The sequence below is a fragment of the Dreissena polymorpha genome, chromosome 12 (genome assembly GCF_020536995.1).
Source record: "Dreissena polymorpha isolate Duluth1 chromosome 12, UMN_Dpol_1.0, whole genome shotgun sequence".
NCBI classification, from domain to species: domain Eukaryota; kingdom Metazoa; phylum Mollusca; class Bivalvia; order Myida; family Dreissenidae; genus Dreissena; species Dreissena polymorpha.
In genome coordinates this window covers 75,978,157-76,001,698 of record NC_068366.1, presented here as the reverse complement: position 1 = coordinate 76,001,698, position 23,542 = coordinate 75,978,157, and the positions used below count along the sequence as shown (strand labels likewise).

At 35.9% G+C, this 23,542-nt stretch overlaps 2 protein-coding genes across 2 annotated transcripts; one reads left to right on the top strand and one right to left on the bottom strand.

The window, feature by feature from the left end:
- Window positions 1-10,807: 10,807 nt before the first annotated feature.
- LOC127853621 (serine/threonine-protein kinase mos-like) lies at window positions 10,808-13,226 on the bottom strand. Its single transcript, XM_052388291.1, has 2 exons — window positions 12,636-13,226; window positions 10,808-12,172 (listed from the first exon to the last, which is right to left on the bottom strand). The coding sequence occupies exons 1-2, from the start codon at window positions 13,134-13,136 to the stop codon at window positions 11,441-11,443; spliced, it is 1,233 nt and encodes a 410-aa protein (XP_052244251.1). The 5' UTR covers window positions 13,137-13,226; the 3' UTR covers window positions 10,808-11,440.
- An 864-nt stretch (window positions 13,227-14,090) lies between these two features.
- Window positions 14,091-21,517, top strand: LOC127852728 (uncharacterized). Its single transcript, XM_052386679.1, has 6 exons — window positions 14,091-14,120; window positions 16,324-16,411; window positions 17,672-17,798; window positions 18,234-18,364; window positions 20,442-20,586; window positions 21,154-21,517. Exons 1-6 carry the CDS (start codon window positions 14,091-14,093, stop codon window positions 21,161-21,163), a joined length of 531 nt encoding a protein of 176 aa, XP_052242639.1. The 3' UTR covers window positions 21,164-21,517.
- Window positions 21,518-23,542: the final 2,025 nt, after the last annotated feature.

Here is a 23,542-nt window from a genome sequence, read left to right as displayed (position 1 = left end):
CCATTTTCAGCAGTATTTCTAGTCTATTTGTTACCATAGCAAGCAGAATTTTTGACGTAGGAACAAAATGAAATGACGTGCATAATATCCATATTGCCATCTATCCATATTTTAAGTTTCATGAAATAATATGAAGAACTTTTCAAGTTATCGCAGGATTCAGAAAAACACCATTTTCAGCAGTATTTCTAGTCTATTTGTTGCCATAGCAAGCAGAATTTTTGACGTAGGAACAAAATGAAATGACGTGCATAATGTCCATATTGCCATCTATCCATGTTTCAAGTTTCATGAAAAAATATGAAGAACTTTTAAAGTTATCGCAGGATTCAGAAAAACACACCATTTTCAGCAGTATTTCTAGTCTATTTGTTGCCATAGCAACCATAATTTTTGACGTAGGAACAACATGAAATGACGTGCATAATGTCCATATTGCCATCTATCCATGTTTCAAGTTTCATGAAAAAATATGAAGAACTTTTAAAGTTATCGCAGGATCCAGAAAAAACACCATTTTCAGCAGTATTTCTAGTCTATTTGTTCCTATAGCAACCAGAATGTTTGACGTAGGAACAAAATGAAATGACGTGCATAATATCCATATTGCCATCTATCCATGTTTCAAGTTTTATGAAAAAATATGGAGAATTTTTTAAGTTAACGCAGGATCCAGAAAAAAAACACCATTTTTAGCAGTATTTCTACTCTATTTGTTGCCATAGCAAGCAGAATTTTTGAGGTAGGAACAAAATGAAATGACGTGCATAATGTCCATATTGCCATCTATCCATGTTTCAAGTTTGATGAAAAAATGTGAAGAACTTTTTAAGTTATCGCAGAATTCAGAAAAAACACCATTTTCAGCAGTATTTCTAGTCTATTTGTTGCCATAGCAACCAGAATTTTTAACGTAGGAAAACAATGAAATGACGTTCATAATTTCCATATTGCCATCTATCCATGTTTCTAGTTTCATGAAAAAAATATGAAGAACTTTTAAAGTTATCGCAGGATCCAGAAAAAAATACCATTTTCAGCAGTATTTCTAGTCTATTTGTTGCCATAGCAAGCAGAATTTTTGACGTAGGAACAAAATGAAATGACGTGCATAATATCCATATTGCCATCTATCCATATTTCAAGTTTCATGAAAAAATATGAAGAACTTTTAAAGTTATCGCAGGATTCAGAAAAACACACCATTTTCAGCAGTATTTCTAGTCTATTTGTTGCCATAGCAAGCAGAATTTTTGAGGTAGGAACAAAATGAAATGACGTGCATAATGTCCATATTGCCATCTATCCATGTTTCAAGTTTGATGAAAAAATTTGAAGAACTTTTTAAGTTATCGCAGGATTCAGAAAAAACACCATTTTCAGCAGTATTTCTAGTCTATTTGTTGCCATAGCAACAATAATTTTTTACGTAGGAAAACAATGAAATGACGTTCATAATTTCCATATTGCCATCTATCCATGTTTCTAGTTTCATGAAAAAAATATGAAGAACTTTTAAAGTTATCGCAGGATCCAGAAAAAAATACCATTTTCAGCAGTATTTCTAGTCTATTTGTTGCCATAGCAAGCAGAATTTTTGACGCAGGAACAAAATGAAATGACGTGCATAATATCCATATTGCCATCTATCCATATTTCAAGTTTCATGAAAAAATATGAAGAACTTTTAAAGTTATCGCAGGATTCAGAAAAACACACCATTTTCAGCAGTATTTCTAGTCTATTTGTTGCCATAGCAAGCAGAATTTTTGACGTAGGAACAAAATGAAATGACGTGCATAATATCCATATTGCCATCTATCCATGTTTCAAGTTTCATGAAAAAATATGAAGAACTTTTAAAGTTATCGCAGGATTCAGAAAAACACACCATTTTCAGCAGTATTTCTAGTCTATTTGTTGCCATAGCAACCATAATTTTTGACGTAGGAACAACATGAAATGACGTGCATAATGTCCATATTGCCATCTATCCATTTTTCAAGTTTCATGAAAAAATATGAAGAACTTTTAAAGTTATCGCAGGATCCAGAAAAAACACCATTTTCAGCAGTATTTCTAGTCTATTTGTTCCTATAGCAACCAGAATGTTTGACGTAGGAACAAAATGAAATGACGTGCATAATATCCATATTGCCATCTATCCATGTTTCAAGTTTTATGAAAAAATATGGAGAATTTTATAAGTTATCGCAGGATCCAGACAAAACACCACTTTCAGCAGTATTTCTAGTCTTTTTGTTGCCATAGCAACCAGAATTTTTGACGTAGGAACAAAATGAAATGACGTACATAATTTCCATATTGCCATCTATCCATGTTTCAAGTTTCATGAAAAAATATGAAGAACTTTTAAAGTGATCGCAGGATCCAGAAAAACAACATTTTCAGCAGTATTTCTAGTCTATTTGTTGCCATAGCAAGCAGAATTTTTGACGTAGGAACAAAATGAAATGGCGTGCATAATGTCCATATTGCCATCTATTTATGTTTTAATTTTCATGAAAAATTATGAAGAACTTTTTAAGTTATCGCATGATCCAGAAAAAACACCATTTTCAGCAGTATTTCTAGTCTATTTGTTGCCATAGCAAGCAGAATTTTTGACGTAGGAACAAAATGAAATGACGTGCATAATGTCCATATTGCCATCTATCCATGTTTCAAGTTTCATGAAAAAATATTAAGAACATTACAAGTTATCGCAGTATCTAGAAAAGTGTGACAGACTGACGGACTCACAGAGCGCAAACCATAAGTCCCCTCCGGTGAAACCGGTAGGGGACTTATAAAGCGAGTACATACATAATATTAGCAAAAAAAAATATAATCGACTTACTTTTGTGGTGTTATTGTGTATAGCAAATGATGGCGAATTTTGAGGGTTTTGGGAGGGGGAAAGCATCTAAGATGGGGGGGGGGGGGGTGTTAGCAGCTAATGCCGAGTGCTTGTGTTTCAACCAAGGGCGTTTTTAAACCTCTTTGGAGTATACGCCTAGACGCTGTGGGGGTCCGGGGCATGTTTCCCCGAAAAATCATTTCCCCTTGGATGTCGGAGTGTAATTAAAACCTATATCTACCGGATTTTCCGACTTTCTGAAACACCAATCACGTATTGTCTTAGTTATGCCTTCAGATGTTATACCACAGTCAGAAATAGAGACCGATCAGCGGACGACGTCTTTCCGCTAATCGGACTGGCGCCCGGTCGATGGTCGCACGGACACCGGATCATTTTGTACCATCGGGCGGCGTCCGGATTAATTTTAATTCTTACTTTAAATTTACCCGACGTCGGGCCCGGGAAGGAATCGATTTGAGATCGAAAGAAGATCGGACGATCAACGCACGGTTATCGCCCGGCGATCGCCCGACATCGGATTAATTGTACGGGTATCGGAAAAAATCAAATTTTATCCCATCATCAGACGTGCATTGTCGAAATAAACCACTGTGGAATAAATTTTCCTCTATTTCAGCAGTGCTGAAATATAGCTGTCACGCGCGGCGAAGAATGTTCATTTTACTCGGAATCAACTATAAAGTTATCATTTTTAGTAAAATCGAATCAGATTCAACAAAACAAACAATTTGATACCAAGATATAATATATTTTTAACACATAATGCAACTCAAAAAGCAAATAAACATTATTTACAAATATTAAGTGCGCGTACTCGTGACGTCATTATTAACACGTCATACGACACAAAGCATGTTGTTTCACGCTAAAAATGCAGTTGTTTAGTGTCTTTTTTTTCCATTATTTCTTAAAAATCTGGGACGTAGAGCTATGATAAACAGAAAAACAGGTTTGTTATTGATCTTTTTGTAATGTATTAGGCTCGACACGATTAAAATAATGAAACAATGTTTGCTTAAAATATCTTTGGGATTTTCCGTCTTGTTCGATTTTCCTATTCTATTTTTAAAGAAATATTTTACGACTAAGAAAATTGATGGGATAAATCGAATACTAGGTCGGTGCCAAATAAAGCAAAGTTTATCTTGCTCGGCACGAAAATCTGAACCACTCGCCAAGGCTCGTGGTTCAGATTTTCTAAGCCTTGCAAAATAAACTTTGCTTTATTCAGCACCGACCTAGTATTCTCTATATATCACAGGGGCACGCTGACTGACGGAGCTCGTCATGATACACGTTCAACGATATTTATTGGAGTTGCCCTGGAGGGTGGCGACTAGTATGTAATGCATTTTTTTCGCTTATGGGAGGAGAAGTTATTTTACGGATCAATGATATATTTTGTCTTAAGAATATCTTGCATAGTGGTTATTTTTTGTGTAAATTAGTGTAAATAAGTACTGCATTTGTGCCTTTTACATTTATTACAACATTTATTGCCAATAATGCAAAGCTAACTGTTTTAATTAATAACTGATCCACAACTGATCACAGGGGAAAGATCACAGGGACTGGGCAAATGCGCGAAACTTTCTGGTTTTGTATAAAAACAAATGATGTTTTGTATAAAAACAAAACATAATCAATATATATTTATTTTGTGGTTTTTCTAATTTGCTTATTTAGTGGAGAATCAATGTAGTACGATAGTTGACGACCTATCGCGCAAGCAAGTTTATTTGAAGGCGTAGTGGTATGAAAACGTACAATGTATTAACTTCACCAAATAGCAGTACATAAGTGAATAGCTCAGTTGGGAGAGCGTTAGACTGAAGTTGTTTCCTCAACAGTCATCTAAGGGCCCGGTTCAATTCCGGGTTCCGGCACGAACGGAACAGTTCGGCGGCTGACATTTGTTTTCAGTCAGGTTAATAAATATAATAAAGCTTTATTTTATGTAGACATTTTAAAATTCATTTTACTACAATTGGACATTTTTATTAAAATTATTGGATGCAACGTGGTGACAGCGTTAACTAACATTTCTTACATCACTTAAATATCTTATAAAAATTACACGTGTTTTTATAATTACAAATAAATGCAAACAACACATCTATTATCCATGTATTTTTATGGTTGTCTATCATAGGCCTATCCCTACCACATATAGAGCGCGAAGCGCTACACGTATTATTGATTGTAACAATGAGTTGCGATAAAGGAAGCAGCCGCTTATCAAGGAGGAGCTGTGTCCCAGCAACCCGTTTCCCTAGAGTCAAGCACTCATCGGAGTTTTTTTAAGAACCACATATAGAGCGCGAAGCGCAATACGTATTATTATCCAGGTGGTATGGGCCCTTTAGCATTATCCGATCATTATGTCCATAGTTATCTTCCTTAGGATTTGAGAAATTTTGAAATCATTGTTCGAAGTCCAAAATTTTCAACCGATTGTTCCCAAACTTTCACAGGTTTTTTTATCAATGAGGACCCAACCCAAACTCTATATGAGCAATATCGGACCATAAGTCCAAAATTATGTCTCTTTGAATTTAAAAATAAAAGTGAAAAACTGCTTGGTTAGGTGATTATGTCAACATTTTTCATCAGATTCTTTCCAAACTTACAGTGTCTTCATATCAATGAGCATTTTTACCTCATTTAAAATGAGAAACATCGGGACAATAAGTCCAGAATTTTTTCTTTTTAATTTGACAACATAAACAATTTCCACTTGTTTAAAAGATTTCACAACTTTCGTCTGAATCTTTCCAAACTTGTTAAGTGTTATATCAGTATTACTCGAACCCTATTGAAAATGATGAATATCGGAGCAATAAATCTATTATGATCTTTTACTGATTTTCAAAGTATTGTGAAATGCAGCTTCTTTATACAATTTACAGTTTTCATTCTTTTTTTTCAAACTTTTACAGTGTATTCATATTAATGAGTACTCAACCCCTATCGTAAATGAGCAACGTAAGAATAAGTTCAGAATCATCTCCCCTTGAAGTTGAGAAAAATATGAAATTACGCTTGCAAGATGAAGCAGATTGTTTAAAACCTACACAGTTCTGTTCCATTAATGAAAACTGCACACGGATACCAGTAAAAAAGGAAACCAATGTAAATAAAATGAACTATGAAATATTTGGGGGTTACAACACAAAATCATAGATAATGGTTATTTGGGGGTTATAACACATCATAAATAATGGTTATTTGGCGGTTATAACACAAAATCATAGATAATGGTTATACCAGTATCTTTTTCTATTTTGTTTTAAATAATCGGTCAATATATTAATATTTACAGTAGAAAAAAAATCGTCCCATGTAACTTCATTGATTGCCTTTTACACTGAAATTCCCGACGCCCTTTGATGCTTTGCATCAATACTTATCTTGTTACTTGAGTTGAATACCTAAAATATATGAACTAAATACACCAATGTGTTACTTTAACGTTTTTATGATGTAGTGTCAATATAACTACCTTCTGTATTAGTAGGTCGCCCAGTTCCCTGAATCTTTGTTTCACTAGAATGCTATACACAGCAGAGATCGCAAGAAAAAGTTCGGTAAATTAAAAACGTCATCAATAATTGAGCAAGCGAGACAACTGACACCAGACTGCCAGTTAGCAGTGTACGTTCAAACAAAACTTGTTACACTGTTGCCCCTATTGAATTCAGTAAGGTATGCACATTATTTTTGGACAAGTTCACTGGCTTTTGTGCAATTTTCTTTGGCAGCCTGTTCAGTTTTTGTATAGGTCCAAAGACAAATATCTCAGTTTTTGTATAGGTCCAAAGACAAATATCTCCATGTAATGACAAGGGCAGATTTTTTTTAGAGAACTGACAAGCAGTGTAGTACATGTATCTCTTAAGATATTGTGTAAATTGTTTAAAATATAATAACAGTGTACTGACACTATAAATATCAAGATAAGCAAGAAACGATACAAATAATGAAGTTTGCTTCGTATGTTCTTAAGTGAAATTCACAGAAGCAGTACTTGATATTCTTAACACTTTTGAAATCTGCACATTATGGGCCAGTCCTGCATCCATGTGGGTAACACGGGTATTGGTAGTTTATCAGATGTACCATGTATTACCATGGTCATTCTACATTATAGGAAAAATGTTGATGTTGTTTTAGCATTTATGTGACAAACTTTGTTTCAAAATAAATTACATTTAAAGACCGTATGATTACTGTTAATTCATCTTTCAAATGTGACTGTATTCACACGCGAAGCAATACAAAGCCGTTGAGGATTTCGTAGCTGTAGATCATAAGAGAAATAATTGTTTGTTAAAGTGAGAAAAGAATGAGAATGTAAACATATACATTCCGCATAGTCCATACAATTCTTACGTAAATAAAAAGGAAATAACTAAATTACATTCACATGTGCTTTATGGTGGTGTACTTTGGGGGGTCGCCACCATTACACCATTGGCCTTCACGAAAGAGAACACGCGTATTTGGACTTATAAAAGCCATGAAGAAAAAACGATACGTGAGCGCGTTTGAACACCGATTTCATAATGTATTTTTTGCTTTGATTAAAAAATAGCATTAATTCGATTAAAATTTCCAGTCTACAAAAGGCAACTTGGCAGCTGCTTTCGCAATGTTCTCGCCTTAATGATGTCGTCAGTGACGTCGCACTGACAACGCTGTCAGAAATATTGCCATCTGGTAAGAAAACAGTATACACTTATTTTATTGATGCGCGGTGAACAGTCAAAACTATTTCCCAATTATCAGGGATGACTTTGGTACTAAATGTCAGCCCTGATACCGAGGGAAAACAGTTTTGACTGTTCACCAAGCATCCATGAAATAAGTGTTTTATTACCTGATCAAATTTCCAACATAGAAATAACAGCAAACTAAATTTTTATTTACACACAACAGTAATCGATGAAATAAATAATTTTGACTGTTTAATTGTAAAATGACGTCATTTTTTCGACGAAATGACGTCATTATTCCAGCGGGCAACAGTTCAAACTGTTGACCGGTCAACAGTTCGATATTCACCGGTAACAGTTTAAAACATTGCAAATTTCTTTTTCTACGAGGAAATAGCAAAAAATAATTAATTATCATTTATATAAGACATCAGGTAATAAAGAAAACTGTTACGCTAAGATCGGCGTAGGACTGTTCACCATTGATGCCATCGCTGTGTTGTAGATCCCAACGGTGCCTAATCGTATGCCGGGGATTAAGGTCACCGGACGTACCTTTAGCAAGCAAAAATGAGAAAACGAGCATGCACTTACCCATAATTTATGAAGAAATTCTATTACAGCAAGTACGAAATTTCCGGTGAACAAGTGGCACATGGACCGCTGCTTCCGGTGTAGTATTGCCGGTATGGTGACATGTTGAAATCACTTTGCATGTTACCGTCGTGCAAGAGATTGAGAAATGGTTAGGCCTCTCTTTTCGGATGATAATTTTCGGATATTTTAGATATTGCATATGTTATTACAGCTATATTATGGTATACGGGTGTGTTCGGTCACACTTCTACTGTATATTCAATTTGAAAAATAAACGACGAAAACAAGAAGTATGAAGAAGAAAATAATGACTGACATTTCCTCTGAAAATAATGTAAATCGTGGTATATGTGGTTGGAAAAAAAATGCATTGCAATACGTTCAGTTTTTAATGGTAAACCATTGCCTTATAGCTGGTTTAATAAGAAATAAAAATACGGTTCAAGCCGAATATGTACGTTCAATATTAGAAATATTAATAGCAATGCATTTCGGCTTTTCTACTTAGTTTAACTTAATGATAACATAGTTCCTTATTTGGTTTGAGTATTGAATACGGAAATGGTTCATTATTCTTTATTCATTCCCTTACCAAACAAATCAATTAAATAAGCCAAAAGAGACTAATAAATGAATGAAAATGTTTGCAAACTATTGCCAATGTAGGTTCATTATAAAACATATTAATTTCAGTACATTTCTACTTTGTGTTACTTTTATGTAATGAGAAAGCAGTTCGTTGTCGGTGTAAATAAGGAAAAATAAATTATGTTCGTATTCCTTATTTTAATACAAGAGCACCGCATAACGGGTGCCACGCTTGGCTGCGAAAGCTTGTCAGATTTTTTTTAGAGTTCACAGTGACCTTGACCTTTGACCTAGTGACCCAACAAGAGATGTGTTTGTCAGAAACACAATACCCCCTACTGCGCCGCATTGAAATAAAATTTCTATTTATCATTTGGCAGGTATAGAAATCATCTCCCTTTAAATGTTATTACTTACTTGAATTTTGTCCAATCCAAGGGGGTGGGGGGGGTCTCAGAGTCAATTATGACCATGTCAGGCATCACTGACAACCAAGGCCTGTGGTTTAAAAGGGATCATAACCAGAGTTGATCATGTATCTATGGACATAAGTCCACAGGTATGTAATGGACATCAAAGAAATTATAATTATATCATTTAAATAAAATCAATCATTTTGGTTATAAATAATCAAAATAATAAATCTGTACAGTAACTGTGAAAAGAACTTCAATTCTTGGTAAGGAAATATATAATATGAGATTTACAATTATATAAATTACTTCCCTTGAAAAAAATTGCCTGTAACAAATCTCTATTTTTAGTAGCAAATAATTAAAAGCCACTATACTGTGACTGTAGATTCACCACTCAAAATGTGCAGCTCCATGAGATACACATGCATGCCAAATATATAAAGTGACTTTGTTCAATATTGAATAATTTTCTCCCTTTTTAAAGCTTATTACTTCCCTTAAATCTGTATTTGTTACCATAGACCGTAAAGGATGACCTTGACCTTTTATTCCCTTAAATCTGTATTTGTTACCATAGACCGTAAAGGATGACCTTGACCTTTTACCACAATGTGTTTGTCAGAAACACAATGCCGCCTACTGCGCCGCTTTGATTTATTTAACAAAAATATATACCTGGACAGGTCAGATAACTATGTCCATTTAAAGCTTATTACTTCCCTTGACTTTGTTTTTTCGACCCAAGACCTTGAAGGATGATGTTCACCTTAAAATTTTACCACTCAAAATGTGCAACTCCATGAGATACACATGCATGCCAAATATCAAGGAGCTATCTTAAATATTAAAAAAGTTATGGCCAATGTTACGGTTTTAGCACGACGCCTACGGCGGACTTCGGACGGCGGACGACGGGCTGGCCATGACAATAGCTAGGGTTTTCTCCGAAAACAGCCTCGCTAATAATAAGGACCTGCCATATAAATGTACCATATATAAATGAACATTATTGTACATATATGTTTGATATTAAAAATATTTATTGCGATACCGATCCACTTTGTTTTATTTAATGATAGCCGAGTTTATAATTCAGTTTGAATAAAGTATACGAAAATTGCTTCCTATTCCTTATTGAAATCTAATAAGAAACTTGCATGTTATTACTAAAAAATATAATTAAAGATAAACAAAGCGACCACTAAAACAATGAAAATCATTGTAAATGTAGGCTTGTTATCATAAATAAGCATTGCAGTACATTCCTGTTTTTTTGTATATTTAGTGATAACCTTATAATAACCTGATAATCTAACTTAAAAAGTAAATTGAAATGAACCGAAGAATGTTACATATCAATGAAAATCATTGATTGTTTTGGTGTTTTTGTGTGTTATGGTGGGTACGGGTCCGTTTTACTACGGTCGAATACGGAAAGATGTCGAAGGAACAGATCATATCATTTAAGATCAAAACACTGTATATAGGCACAAGCAGCTGGTCAAATTTCAGTGTATATAATTATAAAAAAAATACAAGTTCTATGTATAAGATTACAAAACAAACATAATGTATAAACATGTATAACAGTATATACTGTACAAGTATGCACAAAAAGCATACAAATATATTAAATATCAATGTAAAACGGTGAGAAAAAAAACGTATAAATATGTACACGTGTATATCAGTAAATCTGTACAAAAAATATGCACAAAAAATGTGCAAAATGTATAAGTTAATTGCAAAAGTAATCAATGTACAACATGAACAGCTTTGTAAATAGATTGTAAATCAAAATGATATGTATATAAATAGTTTGCACGCGTATATATACAAATGAAAGACTCAGGGGCGCGTGAGGAACAAATTGTAACATTCGTTAAAAAAAATCGCAAAATTCGTTATTTTTTTCTATATTTACAGGCGCAATTAATACATTATTCATTATATATGAAAATCAGATCAACAAGTATTAACACATACAAAATATCACAAATATACCTTTTTAAAGCGATTGTTCTCTAAATTATCTCTTTTGTTTTACATGATACGAAGTTCAAGTACGAGTGTATTTTCTTTCCGTCTTGTCGCTAGTTATATTTAAGTTTATCCCCAAACACTTGACAATCATTTTTTAATAATACCACTTCAAGTTATTTAAAATATACTAAAATAATTCATTGTAAACAAAACACCAGATCAGTCATGCAAAGGTGTCATAACGCCGCTATATGACGTCACAAATGCAGTTTCCAGATATTCAGGACATCGACGACCTCACTGGCAGACGGCCGGTCGAGAGGGTTCGCGGTCCAGCACTGAGCATAAAGGTCCTTGTAGCTGAGCTCGAACGGATCCGTCTCCGCGGGGCTCATATCCGGTGGACGCATACCGTTTGCGACGACGGCGAAAATGACGACATGCTGGTTCTGGTTGCAGAATGGCGTCTCGCGGCTCTTCAGTTGCCACAGGGTTATTCCAAAAGAGTACACGTCTGCTTTGAACGTCGGCGGCTCGCCGCGTAGCAGTTCCGGTGCACGATATGCGAAGGTTCCCGTAAGGATCGACCGGTTTGTTGGACTCACAACACCAGTGTCAATTTCCACTTTTTGCGAGCAGCCGAAGTCGCCCACTTTGCAGTTGTCGTCGTCCGTTATAAGAATGTTCGCGGGCTTAAGGTCCAAATGCGCCACCTTGTGTTTGTGGGCGTACGCGAGAGCGCTGGCGATCTGGATCGCGAACTTCAAGCGCCTCTCATTCGCAATGACTTCCTCTGAGTCACTGAGAAGCTTGTACAGGTTCGAGAAACCGACGTACTCCATGATAATCCAGGCGCCCTCATCGAACTTGTCGATGTGCGTGGCGGCCAGTGTCCTCACGATGTTCGGGTGATTGAACCTCATCACATGCAGCTCCGCCTTGAAGCTTTCGATCTGAGCGGCGGGGTTCTTCGTGTACTTGTGCATCACCTGAACATCATATAACCCGCGTTATTAGTATTTTATCATAAGGCAAATATATATAAAAAAAAACATGGCTTCAGGTATTTTTTTTTAATATTCTTAAAAATAGTCGAAACAGTCGATGCCTTCAATTTCGGTATCGTTTTTTATTATCTGATACACAACGAACAGTCAAACAAGTTTTCTTTATTTAGTAGAGTTTTGATGAAATGTAAACTAGAATTGCGTGAGTTATTTATGGCTAACATACCGGTAGTATCGCATTTTACGCTCGAAAAATCTTTAACATGTTTTCTAAGGACACTGGCTTAAGTCGATAAATGACTAATGTTCGATCGGTCAATTGTGTTCATCTTGACATCTTACCATAATATGCCTTACGAGTTACCAGTATCGCCAGCGTTTTTATTATAAATTCTTAAGTTAGAAGTGAAAACAAGGAAAACAAATCGGGTGGATGTGTACTTACTTTAATTGCGACCTTCTGCTTCTGGAAAATGCCCAGATAGACGGAGCCAAACCCACCAGCGCCCAAAACACGTCCCAGTTCAAAGTCGTCTTTGTTGATCGTCTTAGATGCTGTAAAGTCGTCGCGAAATAGCGACTCTGGCATTTGACAGTCACGAATAAGTGTGTCACTTTCAGTTAATATGCTTGGCAGACTTTCAGTCGATTTTATATCGGCACTACTTCCGGCAAGACTTAGGTTTTGGAATCTGTCAATAAATCCAAACTTTGTGTGCTTCAGCAGCAGATGGCGCACTCTTGGACTGACGTGCGTAACACTGAGAACGGAATTGACGTTGATGTTGTTGTTAACGTCGGAGATTTTTGCCTGCAGGACAACGTTTGAGTGTTGCCGCTGTAGAGTATGGCGAGATTTTTGTCTCTGTAAGCAACTATGTTTGTTAATATTCCGTAATGTAGATTGTCTATGCAAATTTCCTCGGGAACTTTGCCTCTCCAACATTTTGCACAGTTCGTTTGATATGTTCGATTTACTTTTGACGTGTCCAGTTTAACATTCACCAAACTAAAACAACACACAATAACAGAATGATAATTATCCTAAAACCTTTGTACCATTGCATTTGCAGTCAGTTTTTTGAGTGAGCGAACTCAGCCATATTTTATTCGCGCATTTTTTAGACTGGTCGATAGGCAAAAATAGGTTTTCGATTTCGTTACATAATTGAACTCAATTTACTGTTATATTCAGCCACACACAAAGAAGTCAATAAAATGTGTTATTTGCATATACACAATTTATAAATATCGATTGGTGACGCTTTTAATCGAGTGTTTTTGTTTTGTTTTGTATTACCTATCATAGGTCAATAAGATTAGATCTGGAACCAGTCTACGGTTACCGTAACATGCGTGGTCGCGAAGTGTTGCCCATCATCCTACTTATCAGACCAGAAATTCACACTGCACGGAGACAAAACTTAATTTAGCCCTATTTATTATCTATACGCATTGTTAAAGATTTTTCTGGACATTTATATAAAAAAAAAAAACCACCAACGTATTAAAAGCTTTCAGTAGTAACTAAGACTTACAGTTGACCGTCACATGTTTTGCCCAGGTTTCACTCGCAGGTGATGATCTTTCTAATACCCAAAGGTATTAATCGCATGAATGCATTTCATAAAGCGGGAATATTATTTCCACCGCAATGCTGACCGTGTTATTAACAAATAGATGACCACAATACGCTTGAATATGTTATATAGGATTGCCTAGAGTTGCTTCCCCCTTACAGTACGTTATTTGCGTGTAGTAAGACAGAAACAAGACACAATGTAGGACGACACCTTAAACCTTTTCAGTTTGTCAGATTGTGATTGTTGTTGTCACTGGATTGAACGCTGCTTCTTCATTTCCTTTTGTCGAATATTAACTGAAAATGATCTGACCAGAAATGGAAGAGAATGCTAAGTCGAAATGCAGGGTACAAGAATCACATCTGAGTCTTCGATAGTATATGATTTCGATACGTAGTTATTCCTCATTGTTTGACTATTTAGACAGCAGCGGCAACTATTGTATTCCAACTCGTAATTAATTGATGGAGGACGCAACGATATGTATCATAGTACAAGTACGATAACTCTTTTAGGGTATTTCTGTAGATATTGCTTTTCGAGCAAAGCGGGTTTTGGCTACCGAGTAAAAGAAATTTGTTTGTGCGCACTATTGTCTGGCGAATAAAACTAAATATATGGAAGGAATACAATTAATACTTTAATATATGGGCCGAGCTCCGTGAAAAGGGGGTTTAATGCATGTGCGTAAAGTATCGTCTCATATAAGCATGTGCAGTCCGCACAGGCTAATCAGGGACGGCACTTTCCGCTTTTATGATTTGTATCGTTTCAAGAAAGCCGTTTCTTAGCAAAAATCAAGTTTAGGCGGAAATTGTCGTCCCTGATTAGCCTGTGCGGACTGCACTTGCTAATCTGGGACGACATTTTACGCACATGCATTAAACCCCCTTTTCACAGAGCGCGGCTCATATTAATTCATGTAATCATGATCGCATGTTGCAAGGCACCCAATGTTACCTTTACAATTTACGGGTTGTTGACCTGCAGTTTAATTTTATGGAGCGAATTATACCTCTATAAGAATTGTAGGGTTTAATGTGCATGCCCCAAGGAGTAGGAAGCATCAAGTGTTCCACGTGTCCGTTCGTACGTACCAATGCTTTTTTTAAACTCCTTCAATAACTTGAAGAAAAGGGTGTATGGCTCTCAAACTTTCACAATCGAATGACTATAAGGGGTAGCTTATCAAACATTTTTTTGCAGCGATCGTTTTTTGTGTGTGCAGAATTATGGCCCTTTGTATGTTTGGTTTCACAATAGAATATATAGTCCCATCTTTTAAAACGGCTCTTTAACTACTTGGTTTATCTCGCAAAACCATTAATTACTTAATAATCTTAAGGCGGTGTCGATCGGATTTTTGGCTGCCTCAAAATTTGGCAGAATTATGACCATAAGTCTGTTTTTCCACTATATATGTATAGCCACACATGTTTTCAACTCCTCCTCTTAAACTTCTGGACAGATCTTGCTTATACTAGTTGAAAGGAAATATGACTGAGACGAGTTTTGGCAGAATTATGGCACTCTGTCTGATTTTTAACCATGACATATTAAAGTCTCAAAATGTTGCCTTTTGAGTTGCTTGGCGAATTATCCTGAAACTTTCAGTGCTGAATTGATTTAATTTCTAGATAACCATAACGAAATGAATTTGAATGTGACAAGTATTTTGCTTAATTATGTCCCGCTTAATTATGTCCCTTCGTCTTTTTGTTTACGTTATACTACTATATAGGGGCTTTGTCTGTGTCTAAACAAGTTACGGAGTAGTACTATCTCTGAAACATTTTTTACCTGACCTTTAATTATCATTGAGGGCAATTTGAGTATTTTGTTTGTAATATATGACTCGTAAATCATCGTTCCATTAATGAATGATTTACCTTTGATTTACTTTCTTAAGCGGAGCAATCTTTGCTACGTAAGGCATCTTATTTGCCAAGCATACTCTATGCTTCGCATTCAACACTCGAAGATCAGTATAAGTACGTATCTTAACAAAACAGTGAACTCAAACAGTATGCATAATTTACATGATTTATAAGTTGTTCAACTTGGCACAGTTTAACCCATTCATGCCTAGCGTCCTGAAAAAAGGACATTGCAAACAGCGTAGACCCAGATGAGACGCCGCATGATGCGGCGTCTCATCTGGGTCTACGCTGTTTGCTTAAAGGAATTGTAGTAAGTAATATTCTAAACATAGAAATAAATATACTAGACATCCCTAATTTTGGAAATAAATTGATCCAATTTACAAGGATGGGAGAGTCCACTGGGCATAAATGGGTTAAAAAAACAAACTATCAAACAATCGTCATAATCTGGTATTCCATCGCATCTTTTGTTTTAAGTAAGCGACACAAAACATTTAGATGGATACCAGATTACGCAGAAAAATATTCAGTGTTTATTGTGGTTTATAGAATTAAACCGCACATGATACACGTACAAATGTGGCGGAAACATATTCCTCTTTTTGCGGAAAGCGAAACTTTGTTCAGATATGTGGCATACGTGATTTTAGTGTGTGTATCCATACAGTGCGTCTACTCGACCAATCACACTCTAAATTTCAACTACAGGTTGTTATTTGAGAACTATGTCGTCTCGAAAATGGAGTTTCCTGCTAGTGAGTTTAAATTAAGTGGACTACCAAGTTTTTAAAGTATGAAAATACAAGTGTAATGAGTCGAAATGTGATGTTACTATTACGTTCCTTTATGAAAATGCGGATTGTTTGTTTCTGCACCAGTGATTTATTCGTTTCAAATTTAATTTTTCCACCATTTTCATGATGAATGCGTTTCTTTTGTTAATACTCACAGTGACATTCTTTTACTCTTAAAGAGGCCTTTTCACGTTTTGGTAAATTGACAAAATTAAAAAAGTAATTTCAGATTCGCAAATTTTCGTTTAAGTTATGATATTTGTGAGAAAATAGTAATACTGAACATTTACCATGCTCTAAAATATCCATTACATGCATATTTTGACGATTTTAAAACCTGAAAATTATAAGCGTTGCAACGCGAAACGATTGAATAATTTGGAAAGCTCTGTTGTTATATTTGTTTAACTACGAGGATTGCTTATATAAAGTAAAAAAATTACATCCCCTCACAGAATGAGCACGAATGGCCGAGTGGTCAAAGCGGAAGATTTTTTACTCCAGGACTTTAGGGGTCAGTGGTACGAGCCCAGTTGAGGGTTACTTTTTTTTTAAATTGCATTCTTGTTTTTTTTACTGGAGATTTTTAGGTCCAATGTTTACATTTGTCAATATAAAGCATTTAATGATCAACTTCAATATATACCAAAATCTGTGAAAAGGCCCCTATAAAAGTCAAACCTTTCAACTTCCCTTACCTTATTAATATAATTTATTGTTTTATGTTATTCAATGTTGATTTGTAGTTTGTGGATATCTACGTTTTTTAATGATTTCTTAACTTTTAAATGCTCCAGTGAATTCGAAAAAAAATCACACAAACATTAGAGTTCGCATTAAAATGTTCAACTTATGTGTTAACTCCGGATCTACGTGAATCAATGTAATTGTCCATTTAGTAAGCTTAAGTTTTACATAAACGTATCAAACTCAGCTTTTAACCCATTTATGCCTAGCGTCTAGAAAAAAGGCCATGGAAAACAGCGGAGACCCAGATGAGACGCCGCATGAGGCAGCGTCTCATCTGGGTCTGCGCTGTTTGCTTAAAATATTTTCTGTAAGAAATATTCTAAATATAGAAATAAATATACTAGACATCCCTAAGTTTGGAAATAAATTGATCCAATTTAGAAGAATGGGATAGTCTACTAGGCATAAATGGGTTAAGGAACATAACCAATACGTCTTAACTCATACGACGTCAATACACCGTCGTTCCAGACTGCACGGATGGTAATAACGTGATGCGCGCGCATGGTGACGTCTGGACGACAACGGCAGGGTCGTGTGACCGCAGAATCTGCTACGAAAATAAGCGGTCGAACAGGAGATGGCAAATAAATCAAGAGTGTGTTCTTTATTTTTATTAATATTTTATTATTGTTTTATTAATATTGACATAATTATACGAGCCGCGGCTACATTTATGTGATATTTAAAAGAACTTGCGACTCTGTTCTTGTTCAAAATGTATGTATGGCCAGTTTTGTCAGTTGCGGATGTCGGAATATTTCAATTTTGAAATATTATGCAATTTCTAAATCCGCTGTTAACACTCCACAACAGTGAATATTTTTTTTTAATTTGATACATGTTCAATATTGATACACACTTCGTGTATTACATTTCACGCGAGTGATTTAAAGCTTTGATATGAAACATCGTATATATGGCCGCGAAAAAAAATTGCTTTAGGTTGAATATATTTAAAGGTACATGACAGGGCGACGCTTCAGACATAAACAATCCATAAGAAATCATAAATAATGTACGTCGTTTGCAGCTGCCCTCCGCACATAGATTACTTGGACAGGATCAACTGTGCGTACAGGAGCGACTCCACGCAGACCTTTCCTAAGTGTTGTCCGTACCTGTACTGTCAAAACCGGGAGCCAGAAAACACCACGGTGCCGGGTAAGGTCATTCATATTCATAATTGGACCCGCGTTAAGGAAAAACTGGGCAAGATGCATGTGCGTAAATTGCCTTCCCAAATTAACCTGTGAAGTCCGCACAGTCTAGTCAGGGACGACAATTTTCGCCCAGACTTGGTTTTGTTCAGAAGAAATTCCTATCAAAGAAAAATTTTATTCTGAGGAAAGTTCTTTCCGTGTTTAACCTGTTCTGACTGCACATGCCTATCCGTTCCGACACACAGCGAGGCTCTTTTGTTGTATGTCTTACTTAACTGTTCCAATTAGGCCCAATACGTTGCCCATCACTCTGCTGTGAATACCGGGCGACAAAAGACATAAGAGTGCCGAGTAAGTTCAGACTCATCCTTAATGTTAATATCGCCCCACTGGTGCGAAAAAATGTACCATTTGCCACAGGTGGAAGTAACGTACCCAGGATAGTATTTTTTTATTTGTTTTTTAGGAGCCCAATATATTCAAATAAATATATAAAATCATGTTTAATGAGAAAAAAATTGACAAAGAGCAATGAAAAACAATTCCCCACCCTCTGATATTGGAATCTTAACAAGGTCATTAACTAGAATTTATAATAGACATGTCTTCGCGGGCCGCAAAAATGTCAAAAACAGCTTTAATCCAAAGCATCCCTTGATCCTCCTGTGGGCAATTGGACAACCTTTCAAAAAAAGTTAACTTAAAAAAAATCTGTCCAGCCGTAAACTCACAGTCGGTCGACAATCAAGCAATATTTCCAGTCCATTTGTCAACCCGAATAAATGTTCGACAGATTTTAAAACAATATTTTTTAGTTTTTGCCCCTTAATCGATAGCTCGCGTCCTATTCCTTAAAAACAACGAGGCGTGATAAATAATACATGCATATGCAACCACTTAGCCCTAAAAACTTATTCCAATACAATCAGTATGATAAGTATTTTTCATTTATTTACATTTATTAAAACGTCGTTGTTGTTGTTGATTGGATATTGCTGTGCCTGGCTCGGTCAGTGTAATTCACTGGTAAGCTGGGTTCAAGAGCGATGGCTACTTTCGTTTTCAAGTAAATCACATTTAGATTTAAAACAGTTGTTGCAAAGAAAATATAAACTTTTGGAATTAGTTTTAAAGGGTAAAGAACCTACCACGGTATATGGTAAGTTGGGACATAGCATAGTTTGATAATATTCTCAGAGGAGCTAATTACGTGACAAACAAAATGACTACGTCCATGTGAGCGGCATTTAAACAATAAATAACAGTAATAAATGGTATATAACGAAGAAAAATACCCGTCTCGGCATGGACGTCGCCATCTTGTTTGTCACGTGATTACCCCTTATTATTCACTGATTTAATACTTTTTCGCGTCTCAGGGCTTTGCCAGTACCCGTCATGTCGGTAGCAGGACAATGAAAGCGGCACAGTCACTCGTCAATTAGCCGATGCATACCTATTTTGCATGTTCGTAAAACTATACACAGGTTTCCGAAGAGTTGTTCGTACTTTCAATAAATGGAAGGGTAAAACGCCACTTTACCTCATAGGTTTCCGGAACTATTATCAGTACCTCCGTTTTAACTTTGCCCTGTTTAACTTTATAATGCATTTGTGTGTAGAAAACTACCAGAGTGTGTATACCAGGTAGCTTTTTTGTTTGTAAATCATAAAGAACAATTAGTTATAGATACGCTTACAAAGTTTGCTTGTGCAAAACCATTGTCCCGTAACTAACAAAACGTTTCATAAAACAACATTAAGTTAGTTTTACACAGTTTGTGAAATCGAACCCTTTACTTGGACGCCAACAATATCTGCCAATGCAGCTCCGTTTGTCGTTGTCGGCTCAATTATTACTTACAGGTACATCGGGTACTCTAAAGTATACAAAAATGTACCCCGGGTCGCGGAATATTCGCATAAAGGCAGCCGGTCATATTGAGGAGTACTTTTTAGTATATTTTCCGCGACCCGGGTGCTATTTAGTATAATTACGAGTACCCGGGGTACTTTGAAGTAGTACCTGAGCCGACAACGCCCAACTGAGCATCCGCGCACAATATCGTTCCCTCCAGATCCGTCTCCCGACGACTGCGTTGATCGATCGCCGACGACAGCCTGCATGTACTGGAAACTCAAGTCCAACTGCACTTACAGCGCCGACGATCTCGTCCAGAGACTCTACAACTTCACCGTTGGCTACTGCAAGTTCACATGCGGGTAACATTTGTTATTTTCATATAGATATATTAAAGCTTAAGCTACATTTTTAAAGAAAAATTGTCATGTGTTTGTAGAAGCCTAGCCTGCTGAGCTCGAATGAGCCTTGTTCTGGGAAAATTGGGCTTAATGCATGTGCGTATAGTTACATCCCTGATGAGCCTGTGCAGTCCGACACGGTATGTTCGTTTAGAAGTAACCTCCTTTAAACGAAACAATCCATTAAAAATCGGAAGTGTCGTCCAAGATTAGCCTGTGCGGACATCGGGACTTGACAATTAACGCACATGCATTAAGTCCAGTTTTCCCATAACGCGGCCCAAATGTTGAGTAGTTTGCAATATAAAATTTAATTGTAGCTATATTACTTTATCATGATCAATTACTAATTGAGCTCAAATGTTAACCAATGAATTTATGACGCGTACATCATTTCGCTATATTGTGCCCAAATGAAGACTTATTTGCAGAATTGCTATTAAATTTAATAGTGAGTGTGTGTGTGTGCGCGGATATTGTAAATGAACATTCCGAACATTCAATAAATTTGAGCGCCATATTTTTCAGGTTCTGTTAGAGAAGCGGCTAGGGCGTATATACATTCAGAACAGCATTGGATAATTCGGCATTGCCATATAAACTTATAGATTCTACTGGCAGAAAATACGAGTCCAGCAAAAATTCTTCCACAGAAGTGCCTGTTGTGGAATTGCATTACTTATTAATTACTATTCTGAACTTCTATGTTTTACTTTTGACATGAGGATTTTTATGTAAAAACTTCTGGAAATATTGACGTCTAAGAAGTATTTTTTATGTTTGTATGCTGTCTATGCTGTGTTGTCAAGATTGTTTTATTATTACGACATTTTAGCTGTGTATAACCTGTGTATAAACTTTAAATATGTATACACTTTTTACTGGTCTCACTCACAAAAGAGAAGAAAATAGAATTAATTGAGTAGTGCTCTGTGAAAAAGGGGTTAAATGCACGTGCGTAAAGTGTGATCCCAGATTAGCCTGTGCAGTCCGCACAGACTTATCAGGTACGACAGTTTCCGCCTTTATGATATTTTCTGTTTAACGAAAGTTTCTTCTTATCAAAAATCAAGTTTAGGCGGAAAGTGTCGTCCCTGATTAGCCTGTGCGTACTGAACAGGCTAATCTAGGACGACACTTTACGCACAAGCATTAAACCCCATTTTCACAGAGCACGGCTCAATCATGTACACAACACGTTCAAACTGGAACTTGTGACGTCAATCGTTTACATGCACATGCGAGAGATGTTTTAAAGGGGCCTTTTCACAGATTTTGGCATTTTTTTAACTTATTCATTAAATGCTTTATATTGATAAATGTAAACATTGGATCATAAAAGCTCCAGTAAAAAATCAAGAAAAAAAAAGAAAAAAAGAAAAAAGAACATTGTCAGGAGCAGGTTTCGAACCAGTGACCCCTGGAGTCCTGCCAGAGTCGTGAAGTAAAAACGCTTTAGCCTACTGAGCTATTCCGCCGAGTACACATACTTGACGTATTTTATACCTTATATAAGCAATCTTCGTAGTTTCACAAAATTTAACGACAAAAACAGAACTCTCCAAATTATTCAATCGTTTCGCGTTGCAACGCTTTATAATTTTTAGGTTTTAAAATCGTCAAAAGATGCATATAATGGCTATATTAGAGCATGGTTAATGTTCAGTATTACTGTTTCCTCACAAATATCATAACTAAAACGAAAACTTACGAATCTGAAACAACTTTTTTCAATTTTGTCAATTTACCAAAGCGTGAAAAGATCCCTTTAAGGTATTCAATCAAGGCGGATTACTGAACAGTTGTTCTAGATAGGTCATAACGTCGGTTAGTTCCCTTGCTGCTGGACGGACACTACGCGTCAATAATGATATTTTTATGTCCCTCAGTATATACTGAGGAACATATTGTTTTTGCCCTGTCTGTTGGTTTGTTGGTTTGTTTGCGTCAAACTTTAACATTGCCATAACTTTTGCAATATTGAAGATAGCAACTTAATATTTGGCATGCATTTGTATCTCATGGAGCTGCACATTTTGAGTGGTGAAAGGTCAAGGTCAAGGTCATCCTTCAAGGTCAAAGGTCAAATATTAGCGGGACATAGTGTTTCACGAACACATCTTGTTTGAAATAATAAATCTTCTGCAGAACGGAAATAAAAATAAGGAATTTAAGTCGCAAATCATAATGATATGATAGCAGCAATTATATACGCGTTTTAGCTCAGAACAAGTATGTATATCTGCGCAGGTGTTTATAAGATTTTTAATTCAAATTAAAAGACAGTTAGGGCGCATATGTAAAGCATGACATTAATTTTAATATAATCCTCTTTTCCATAGAAAAGGTACGTCTTCGTGTTCGTGTTGGTTACATCTAAATAATCAGTCTGCTTGGTATTCAACGTGTTTGTAGGCATTTGCCCCATGGCTATATGACATTTTGCGGAAATAGGAAAACTGTATGAAACCCCAACAACCATATGACGGGATTCACCCGAACCTGAACGCACCTTAAAGGCACCTTTTCACGTTTTGGTAAATTGACAAAATAAAAAAAAAGTTTCTTATTCGCTTATTTTCGTTTTAGTTATAATATTTATGAGGAAACAGTTATACTAAACATTTACCATGTTCTAAAATATCCATTATATGCATCTTTTGACGATTGAAAACATGAAAATAATAAAGCGTTGCAGCGCGAAACGATTGAATAATTTGACAGTTCTGTTGTTGTCTTTATATTTTGTCACACAACGAAGACTCCTTATATAAAGTATAAAATACGTAATTCTTTGTATGAGCCAAGATGGCCGAGTGGTCTAAGAAAAAGACTTACTCCAGGTGTCAGTGGTTCGAGCCCAGTTGAGGGTTACTTTTTTTCTTTTTTTAATCTTATTCTTGTTTTCTACTGGAGC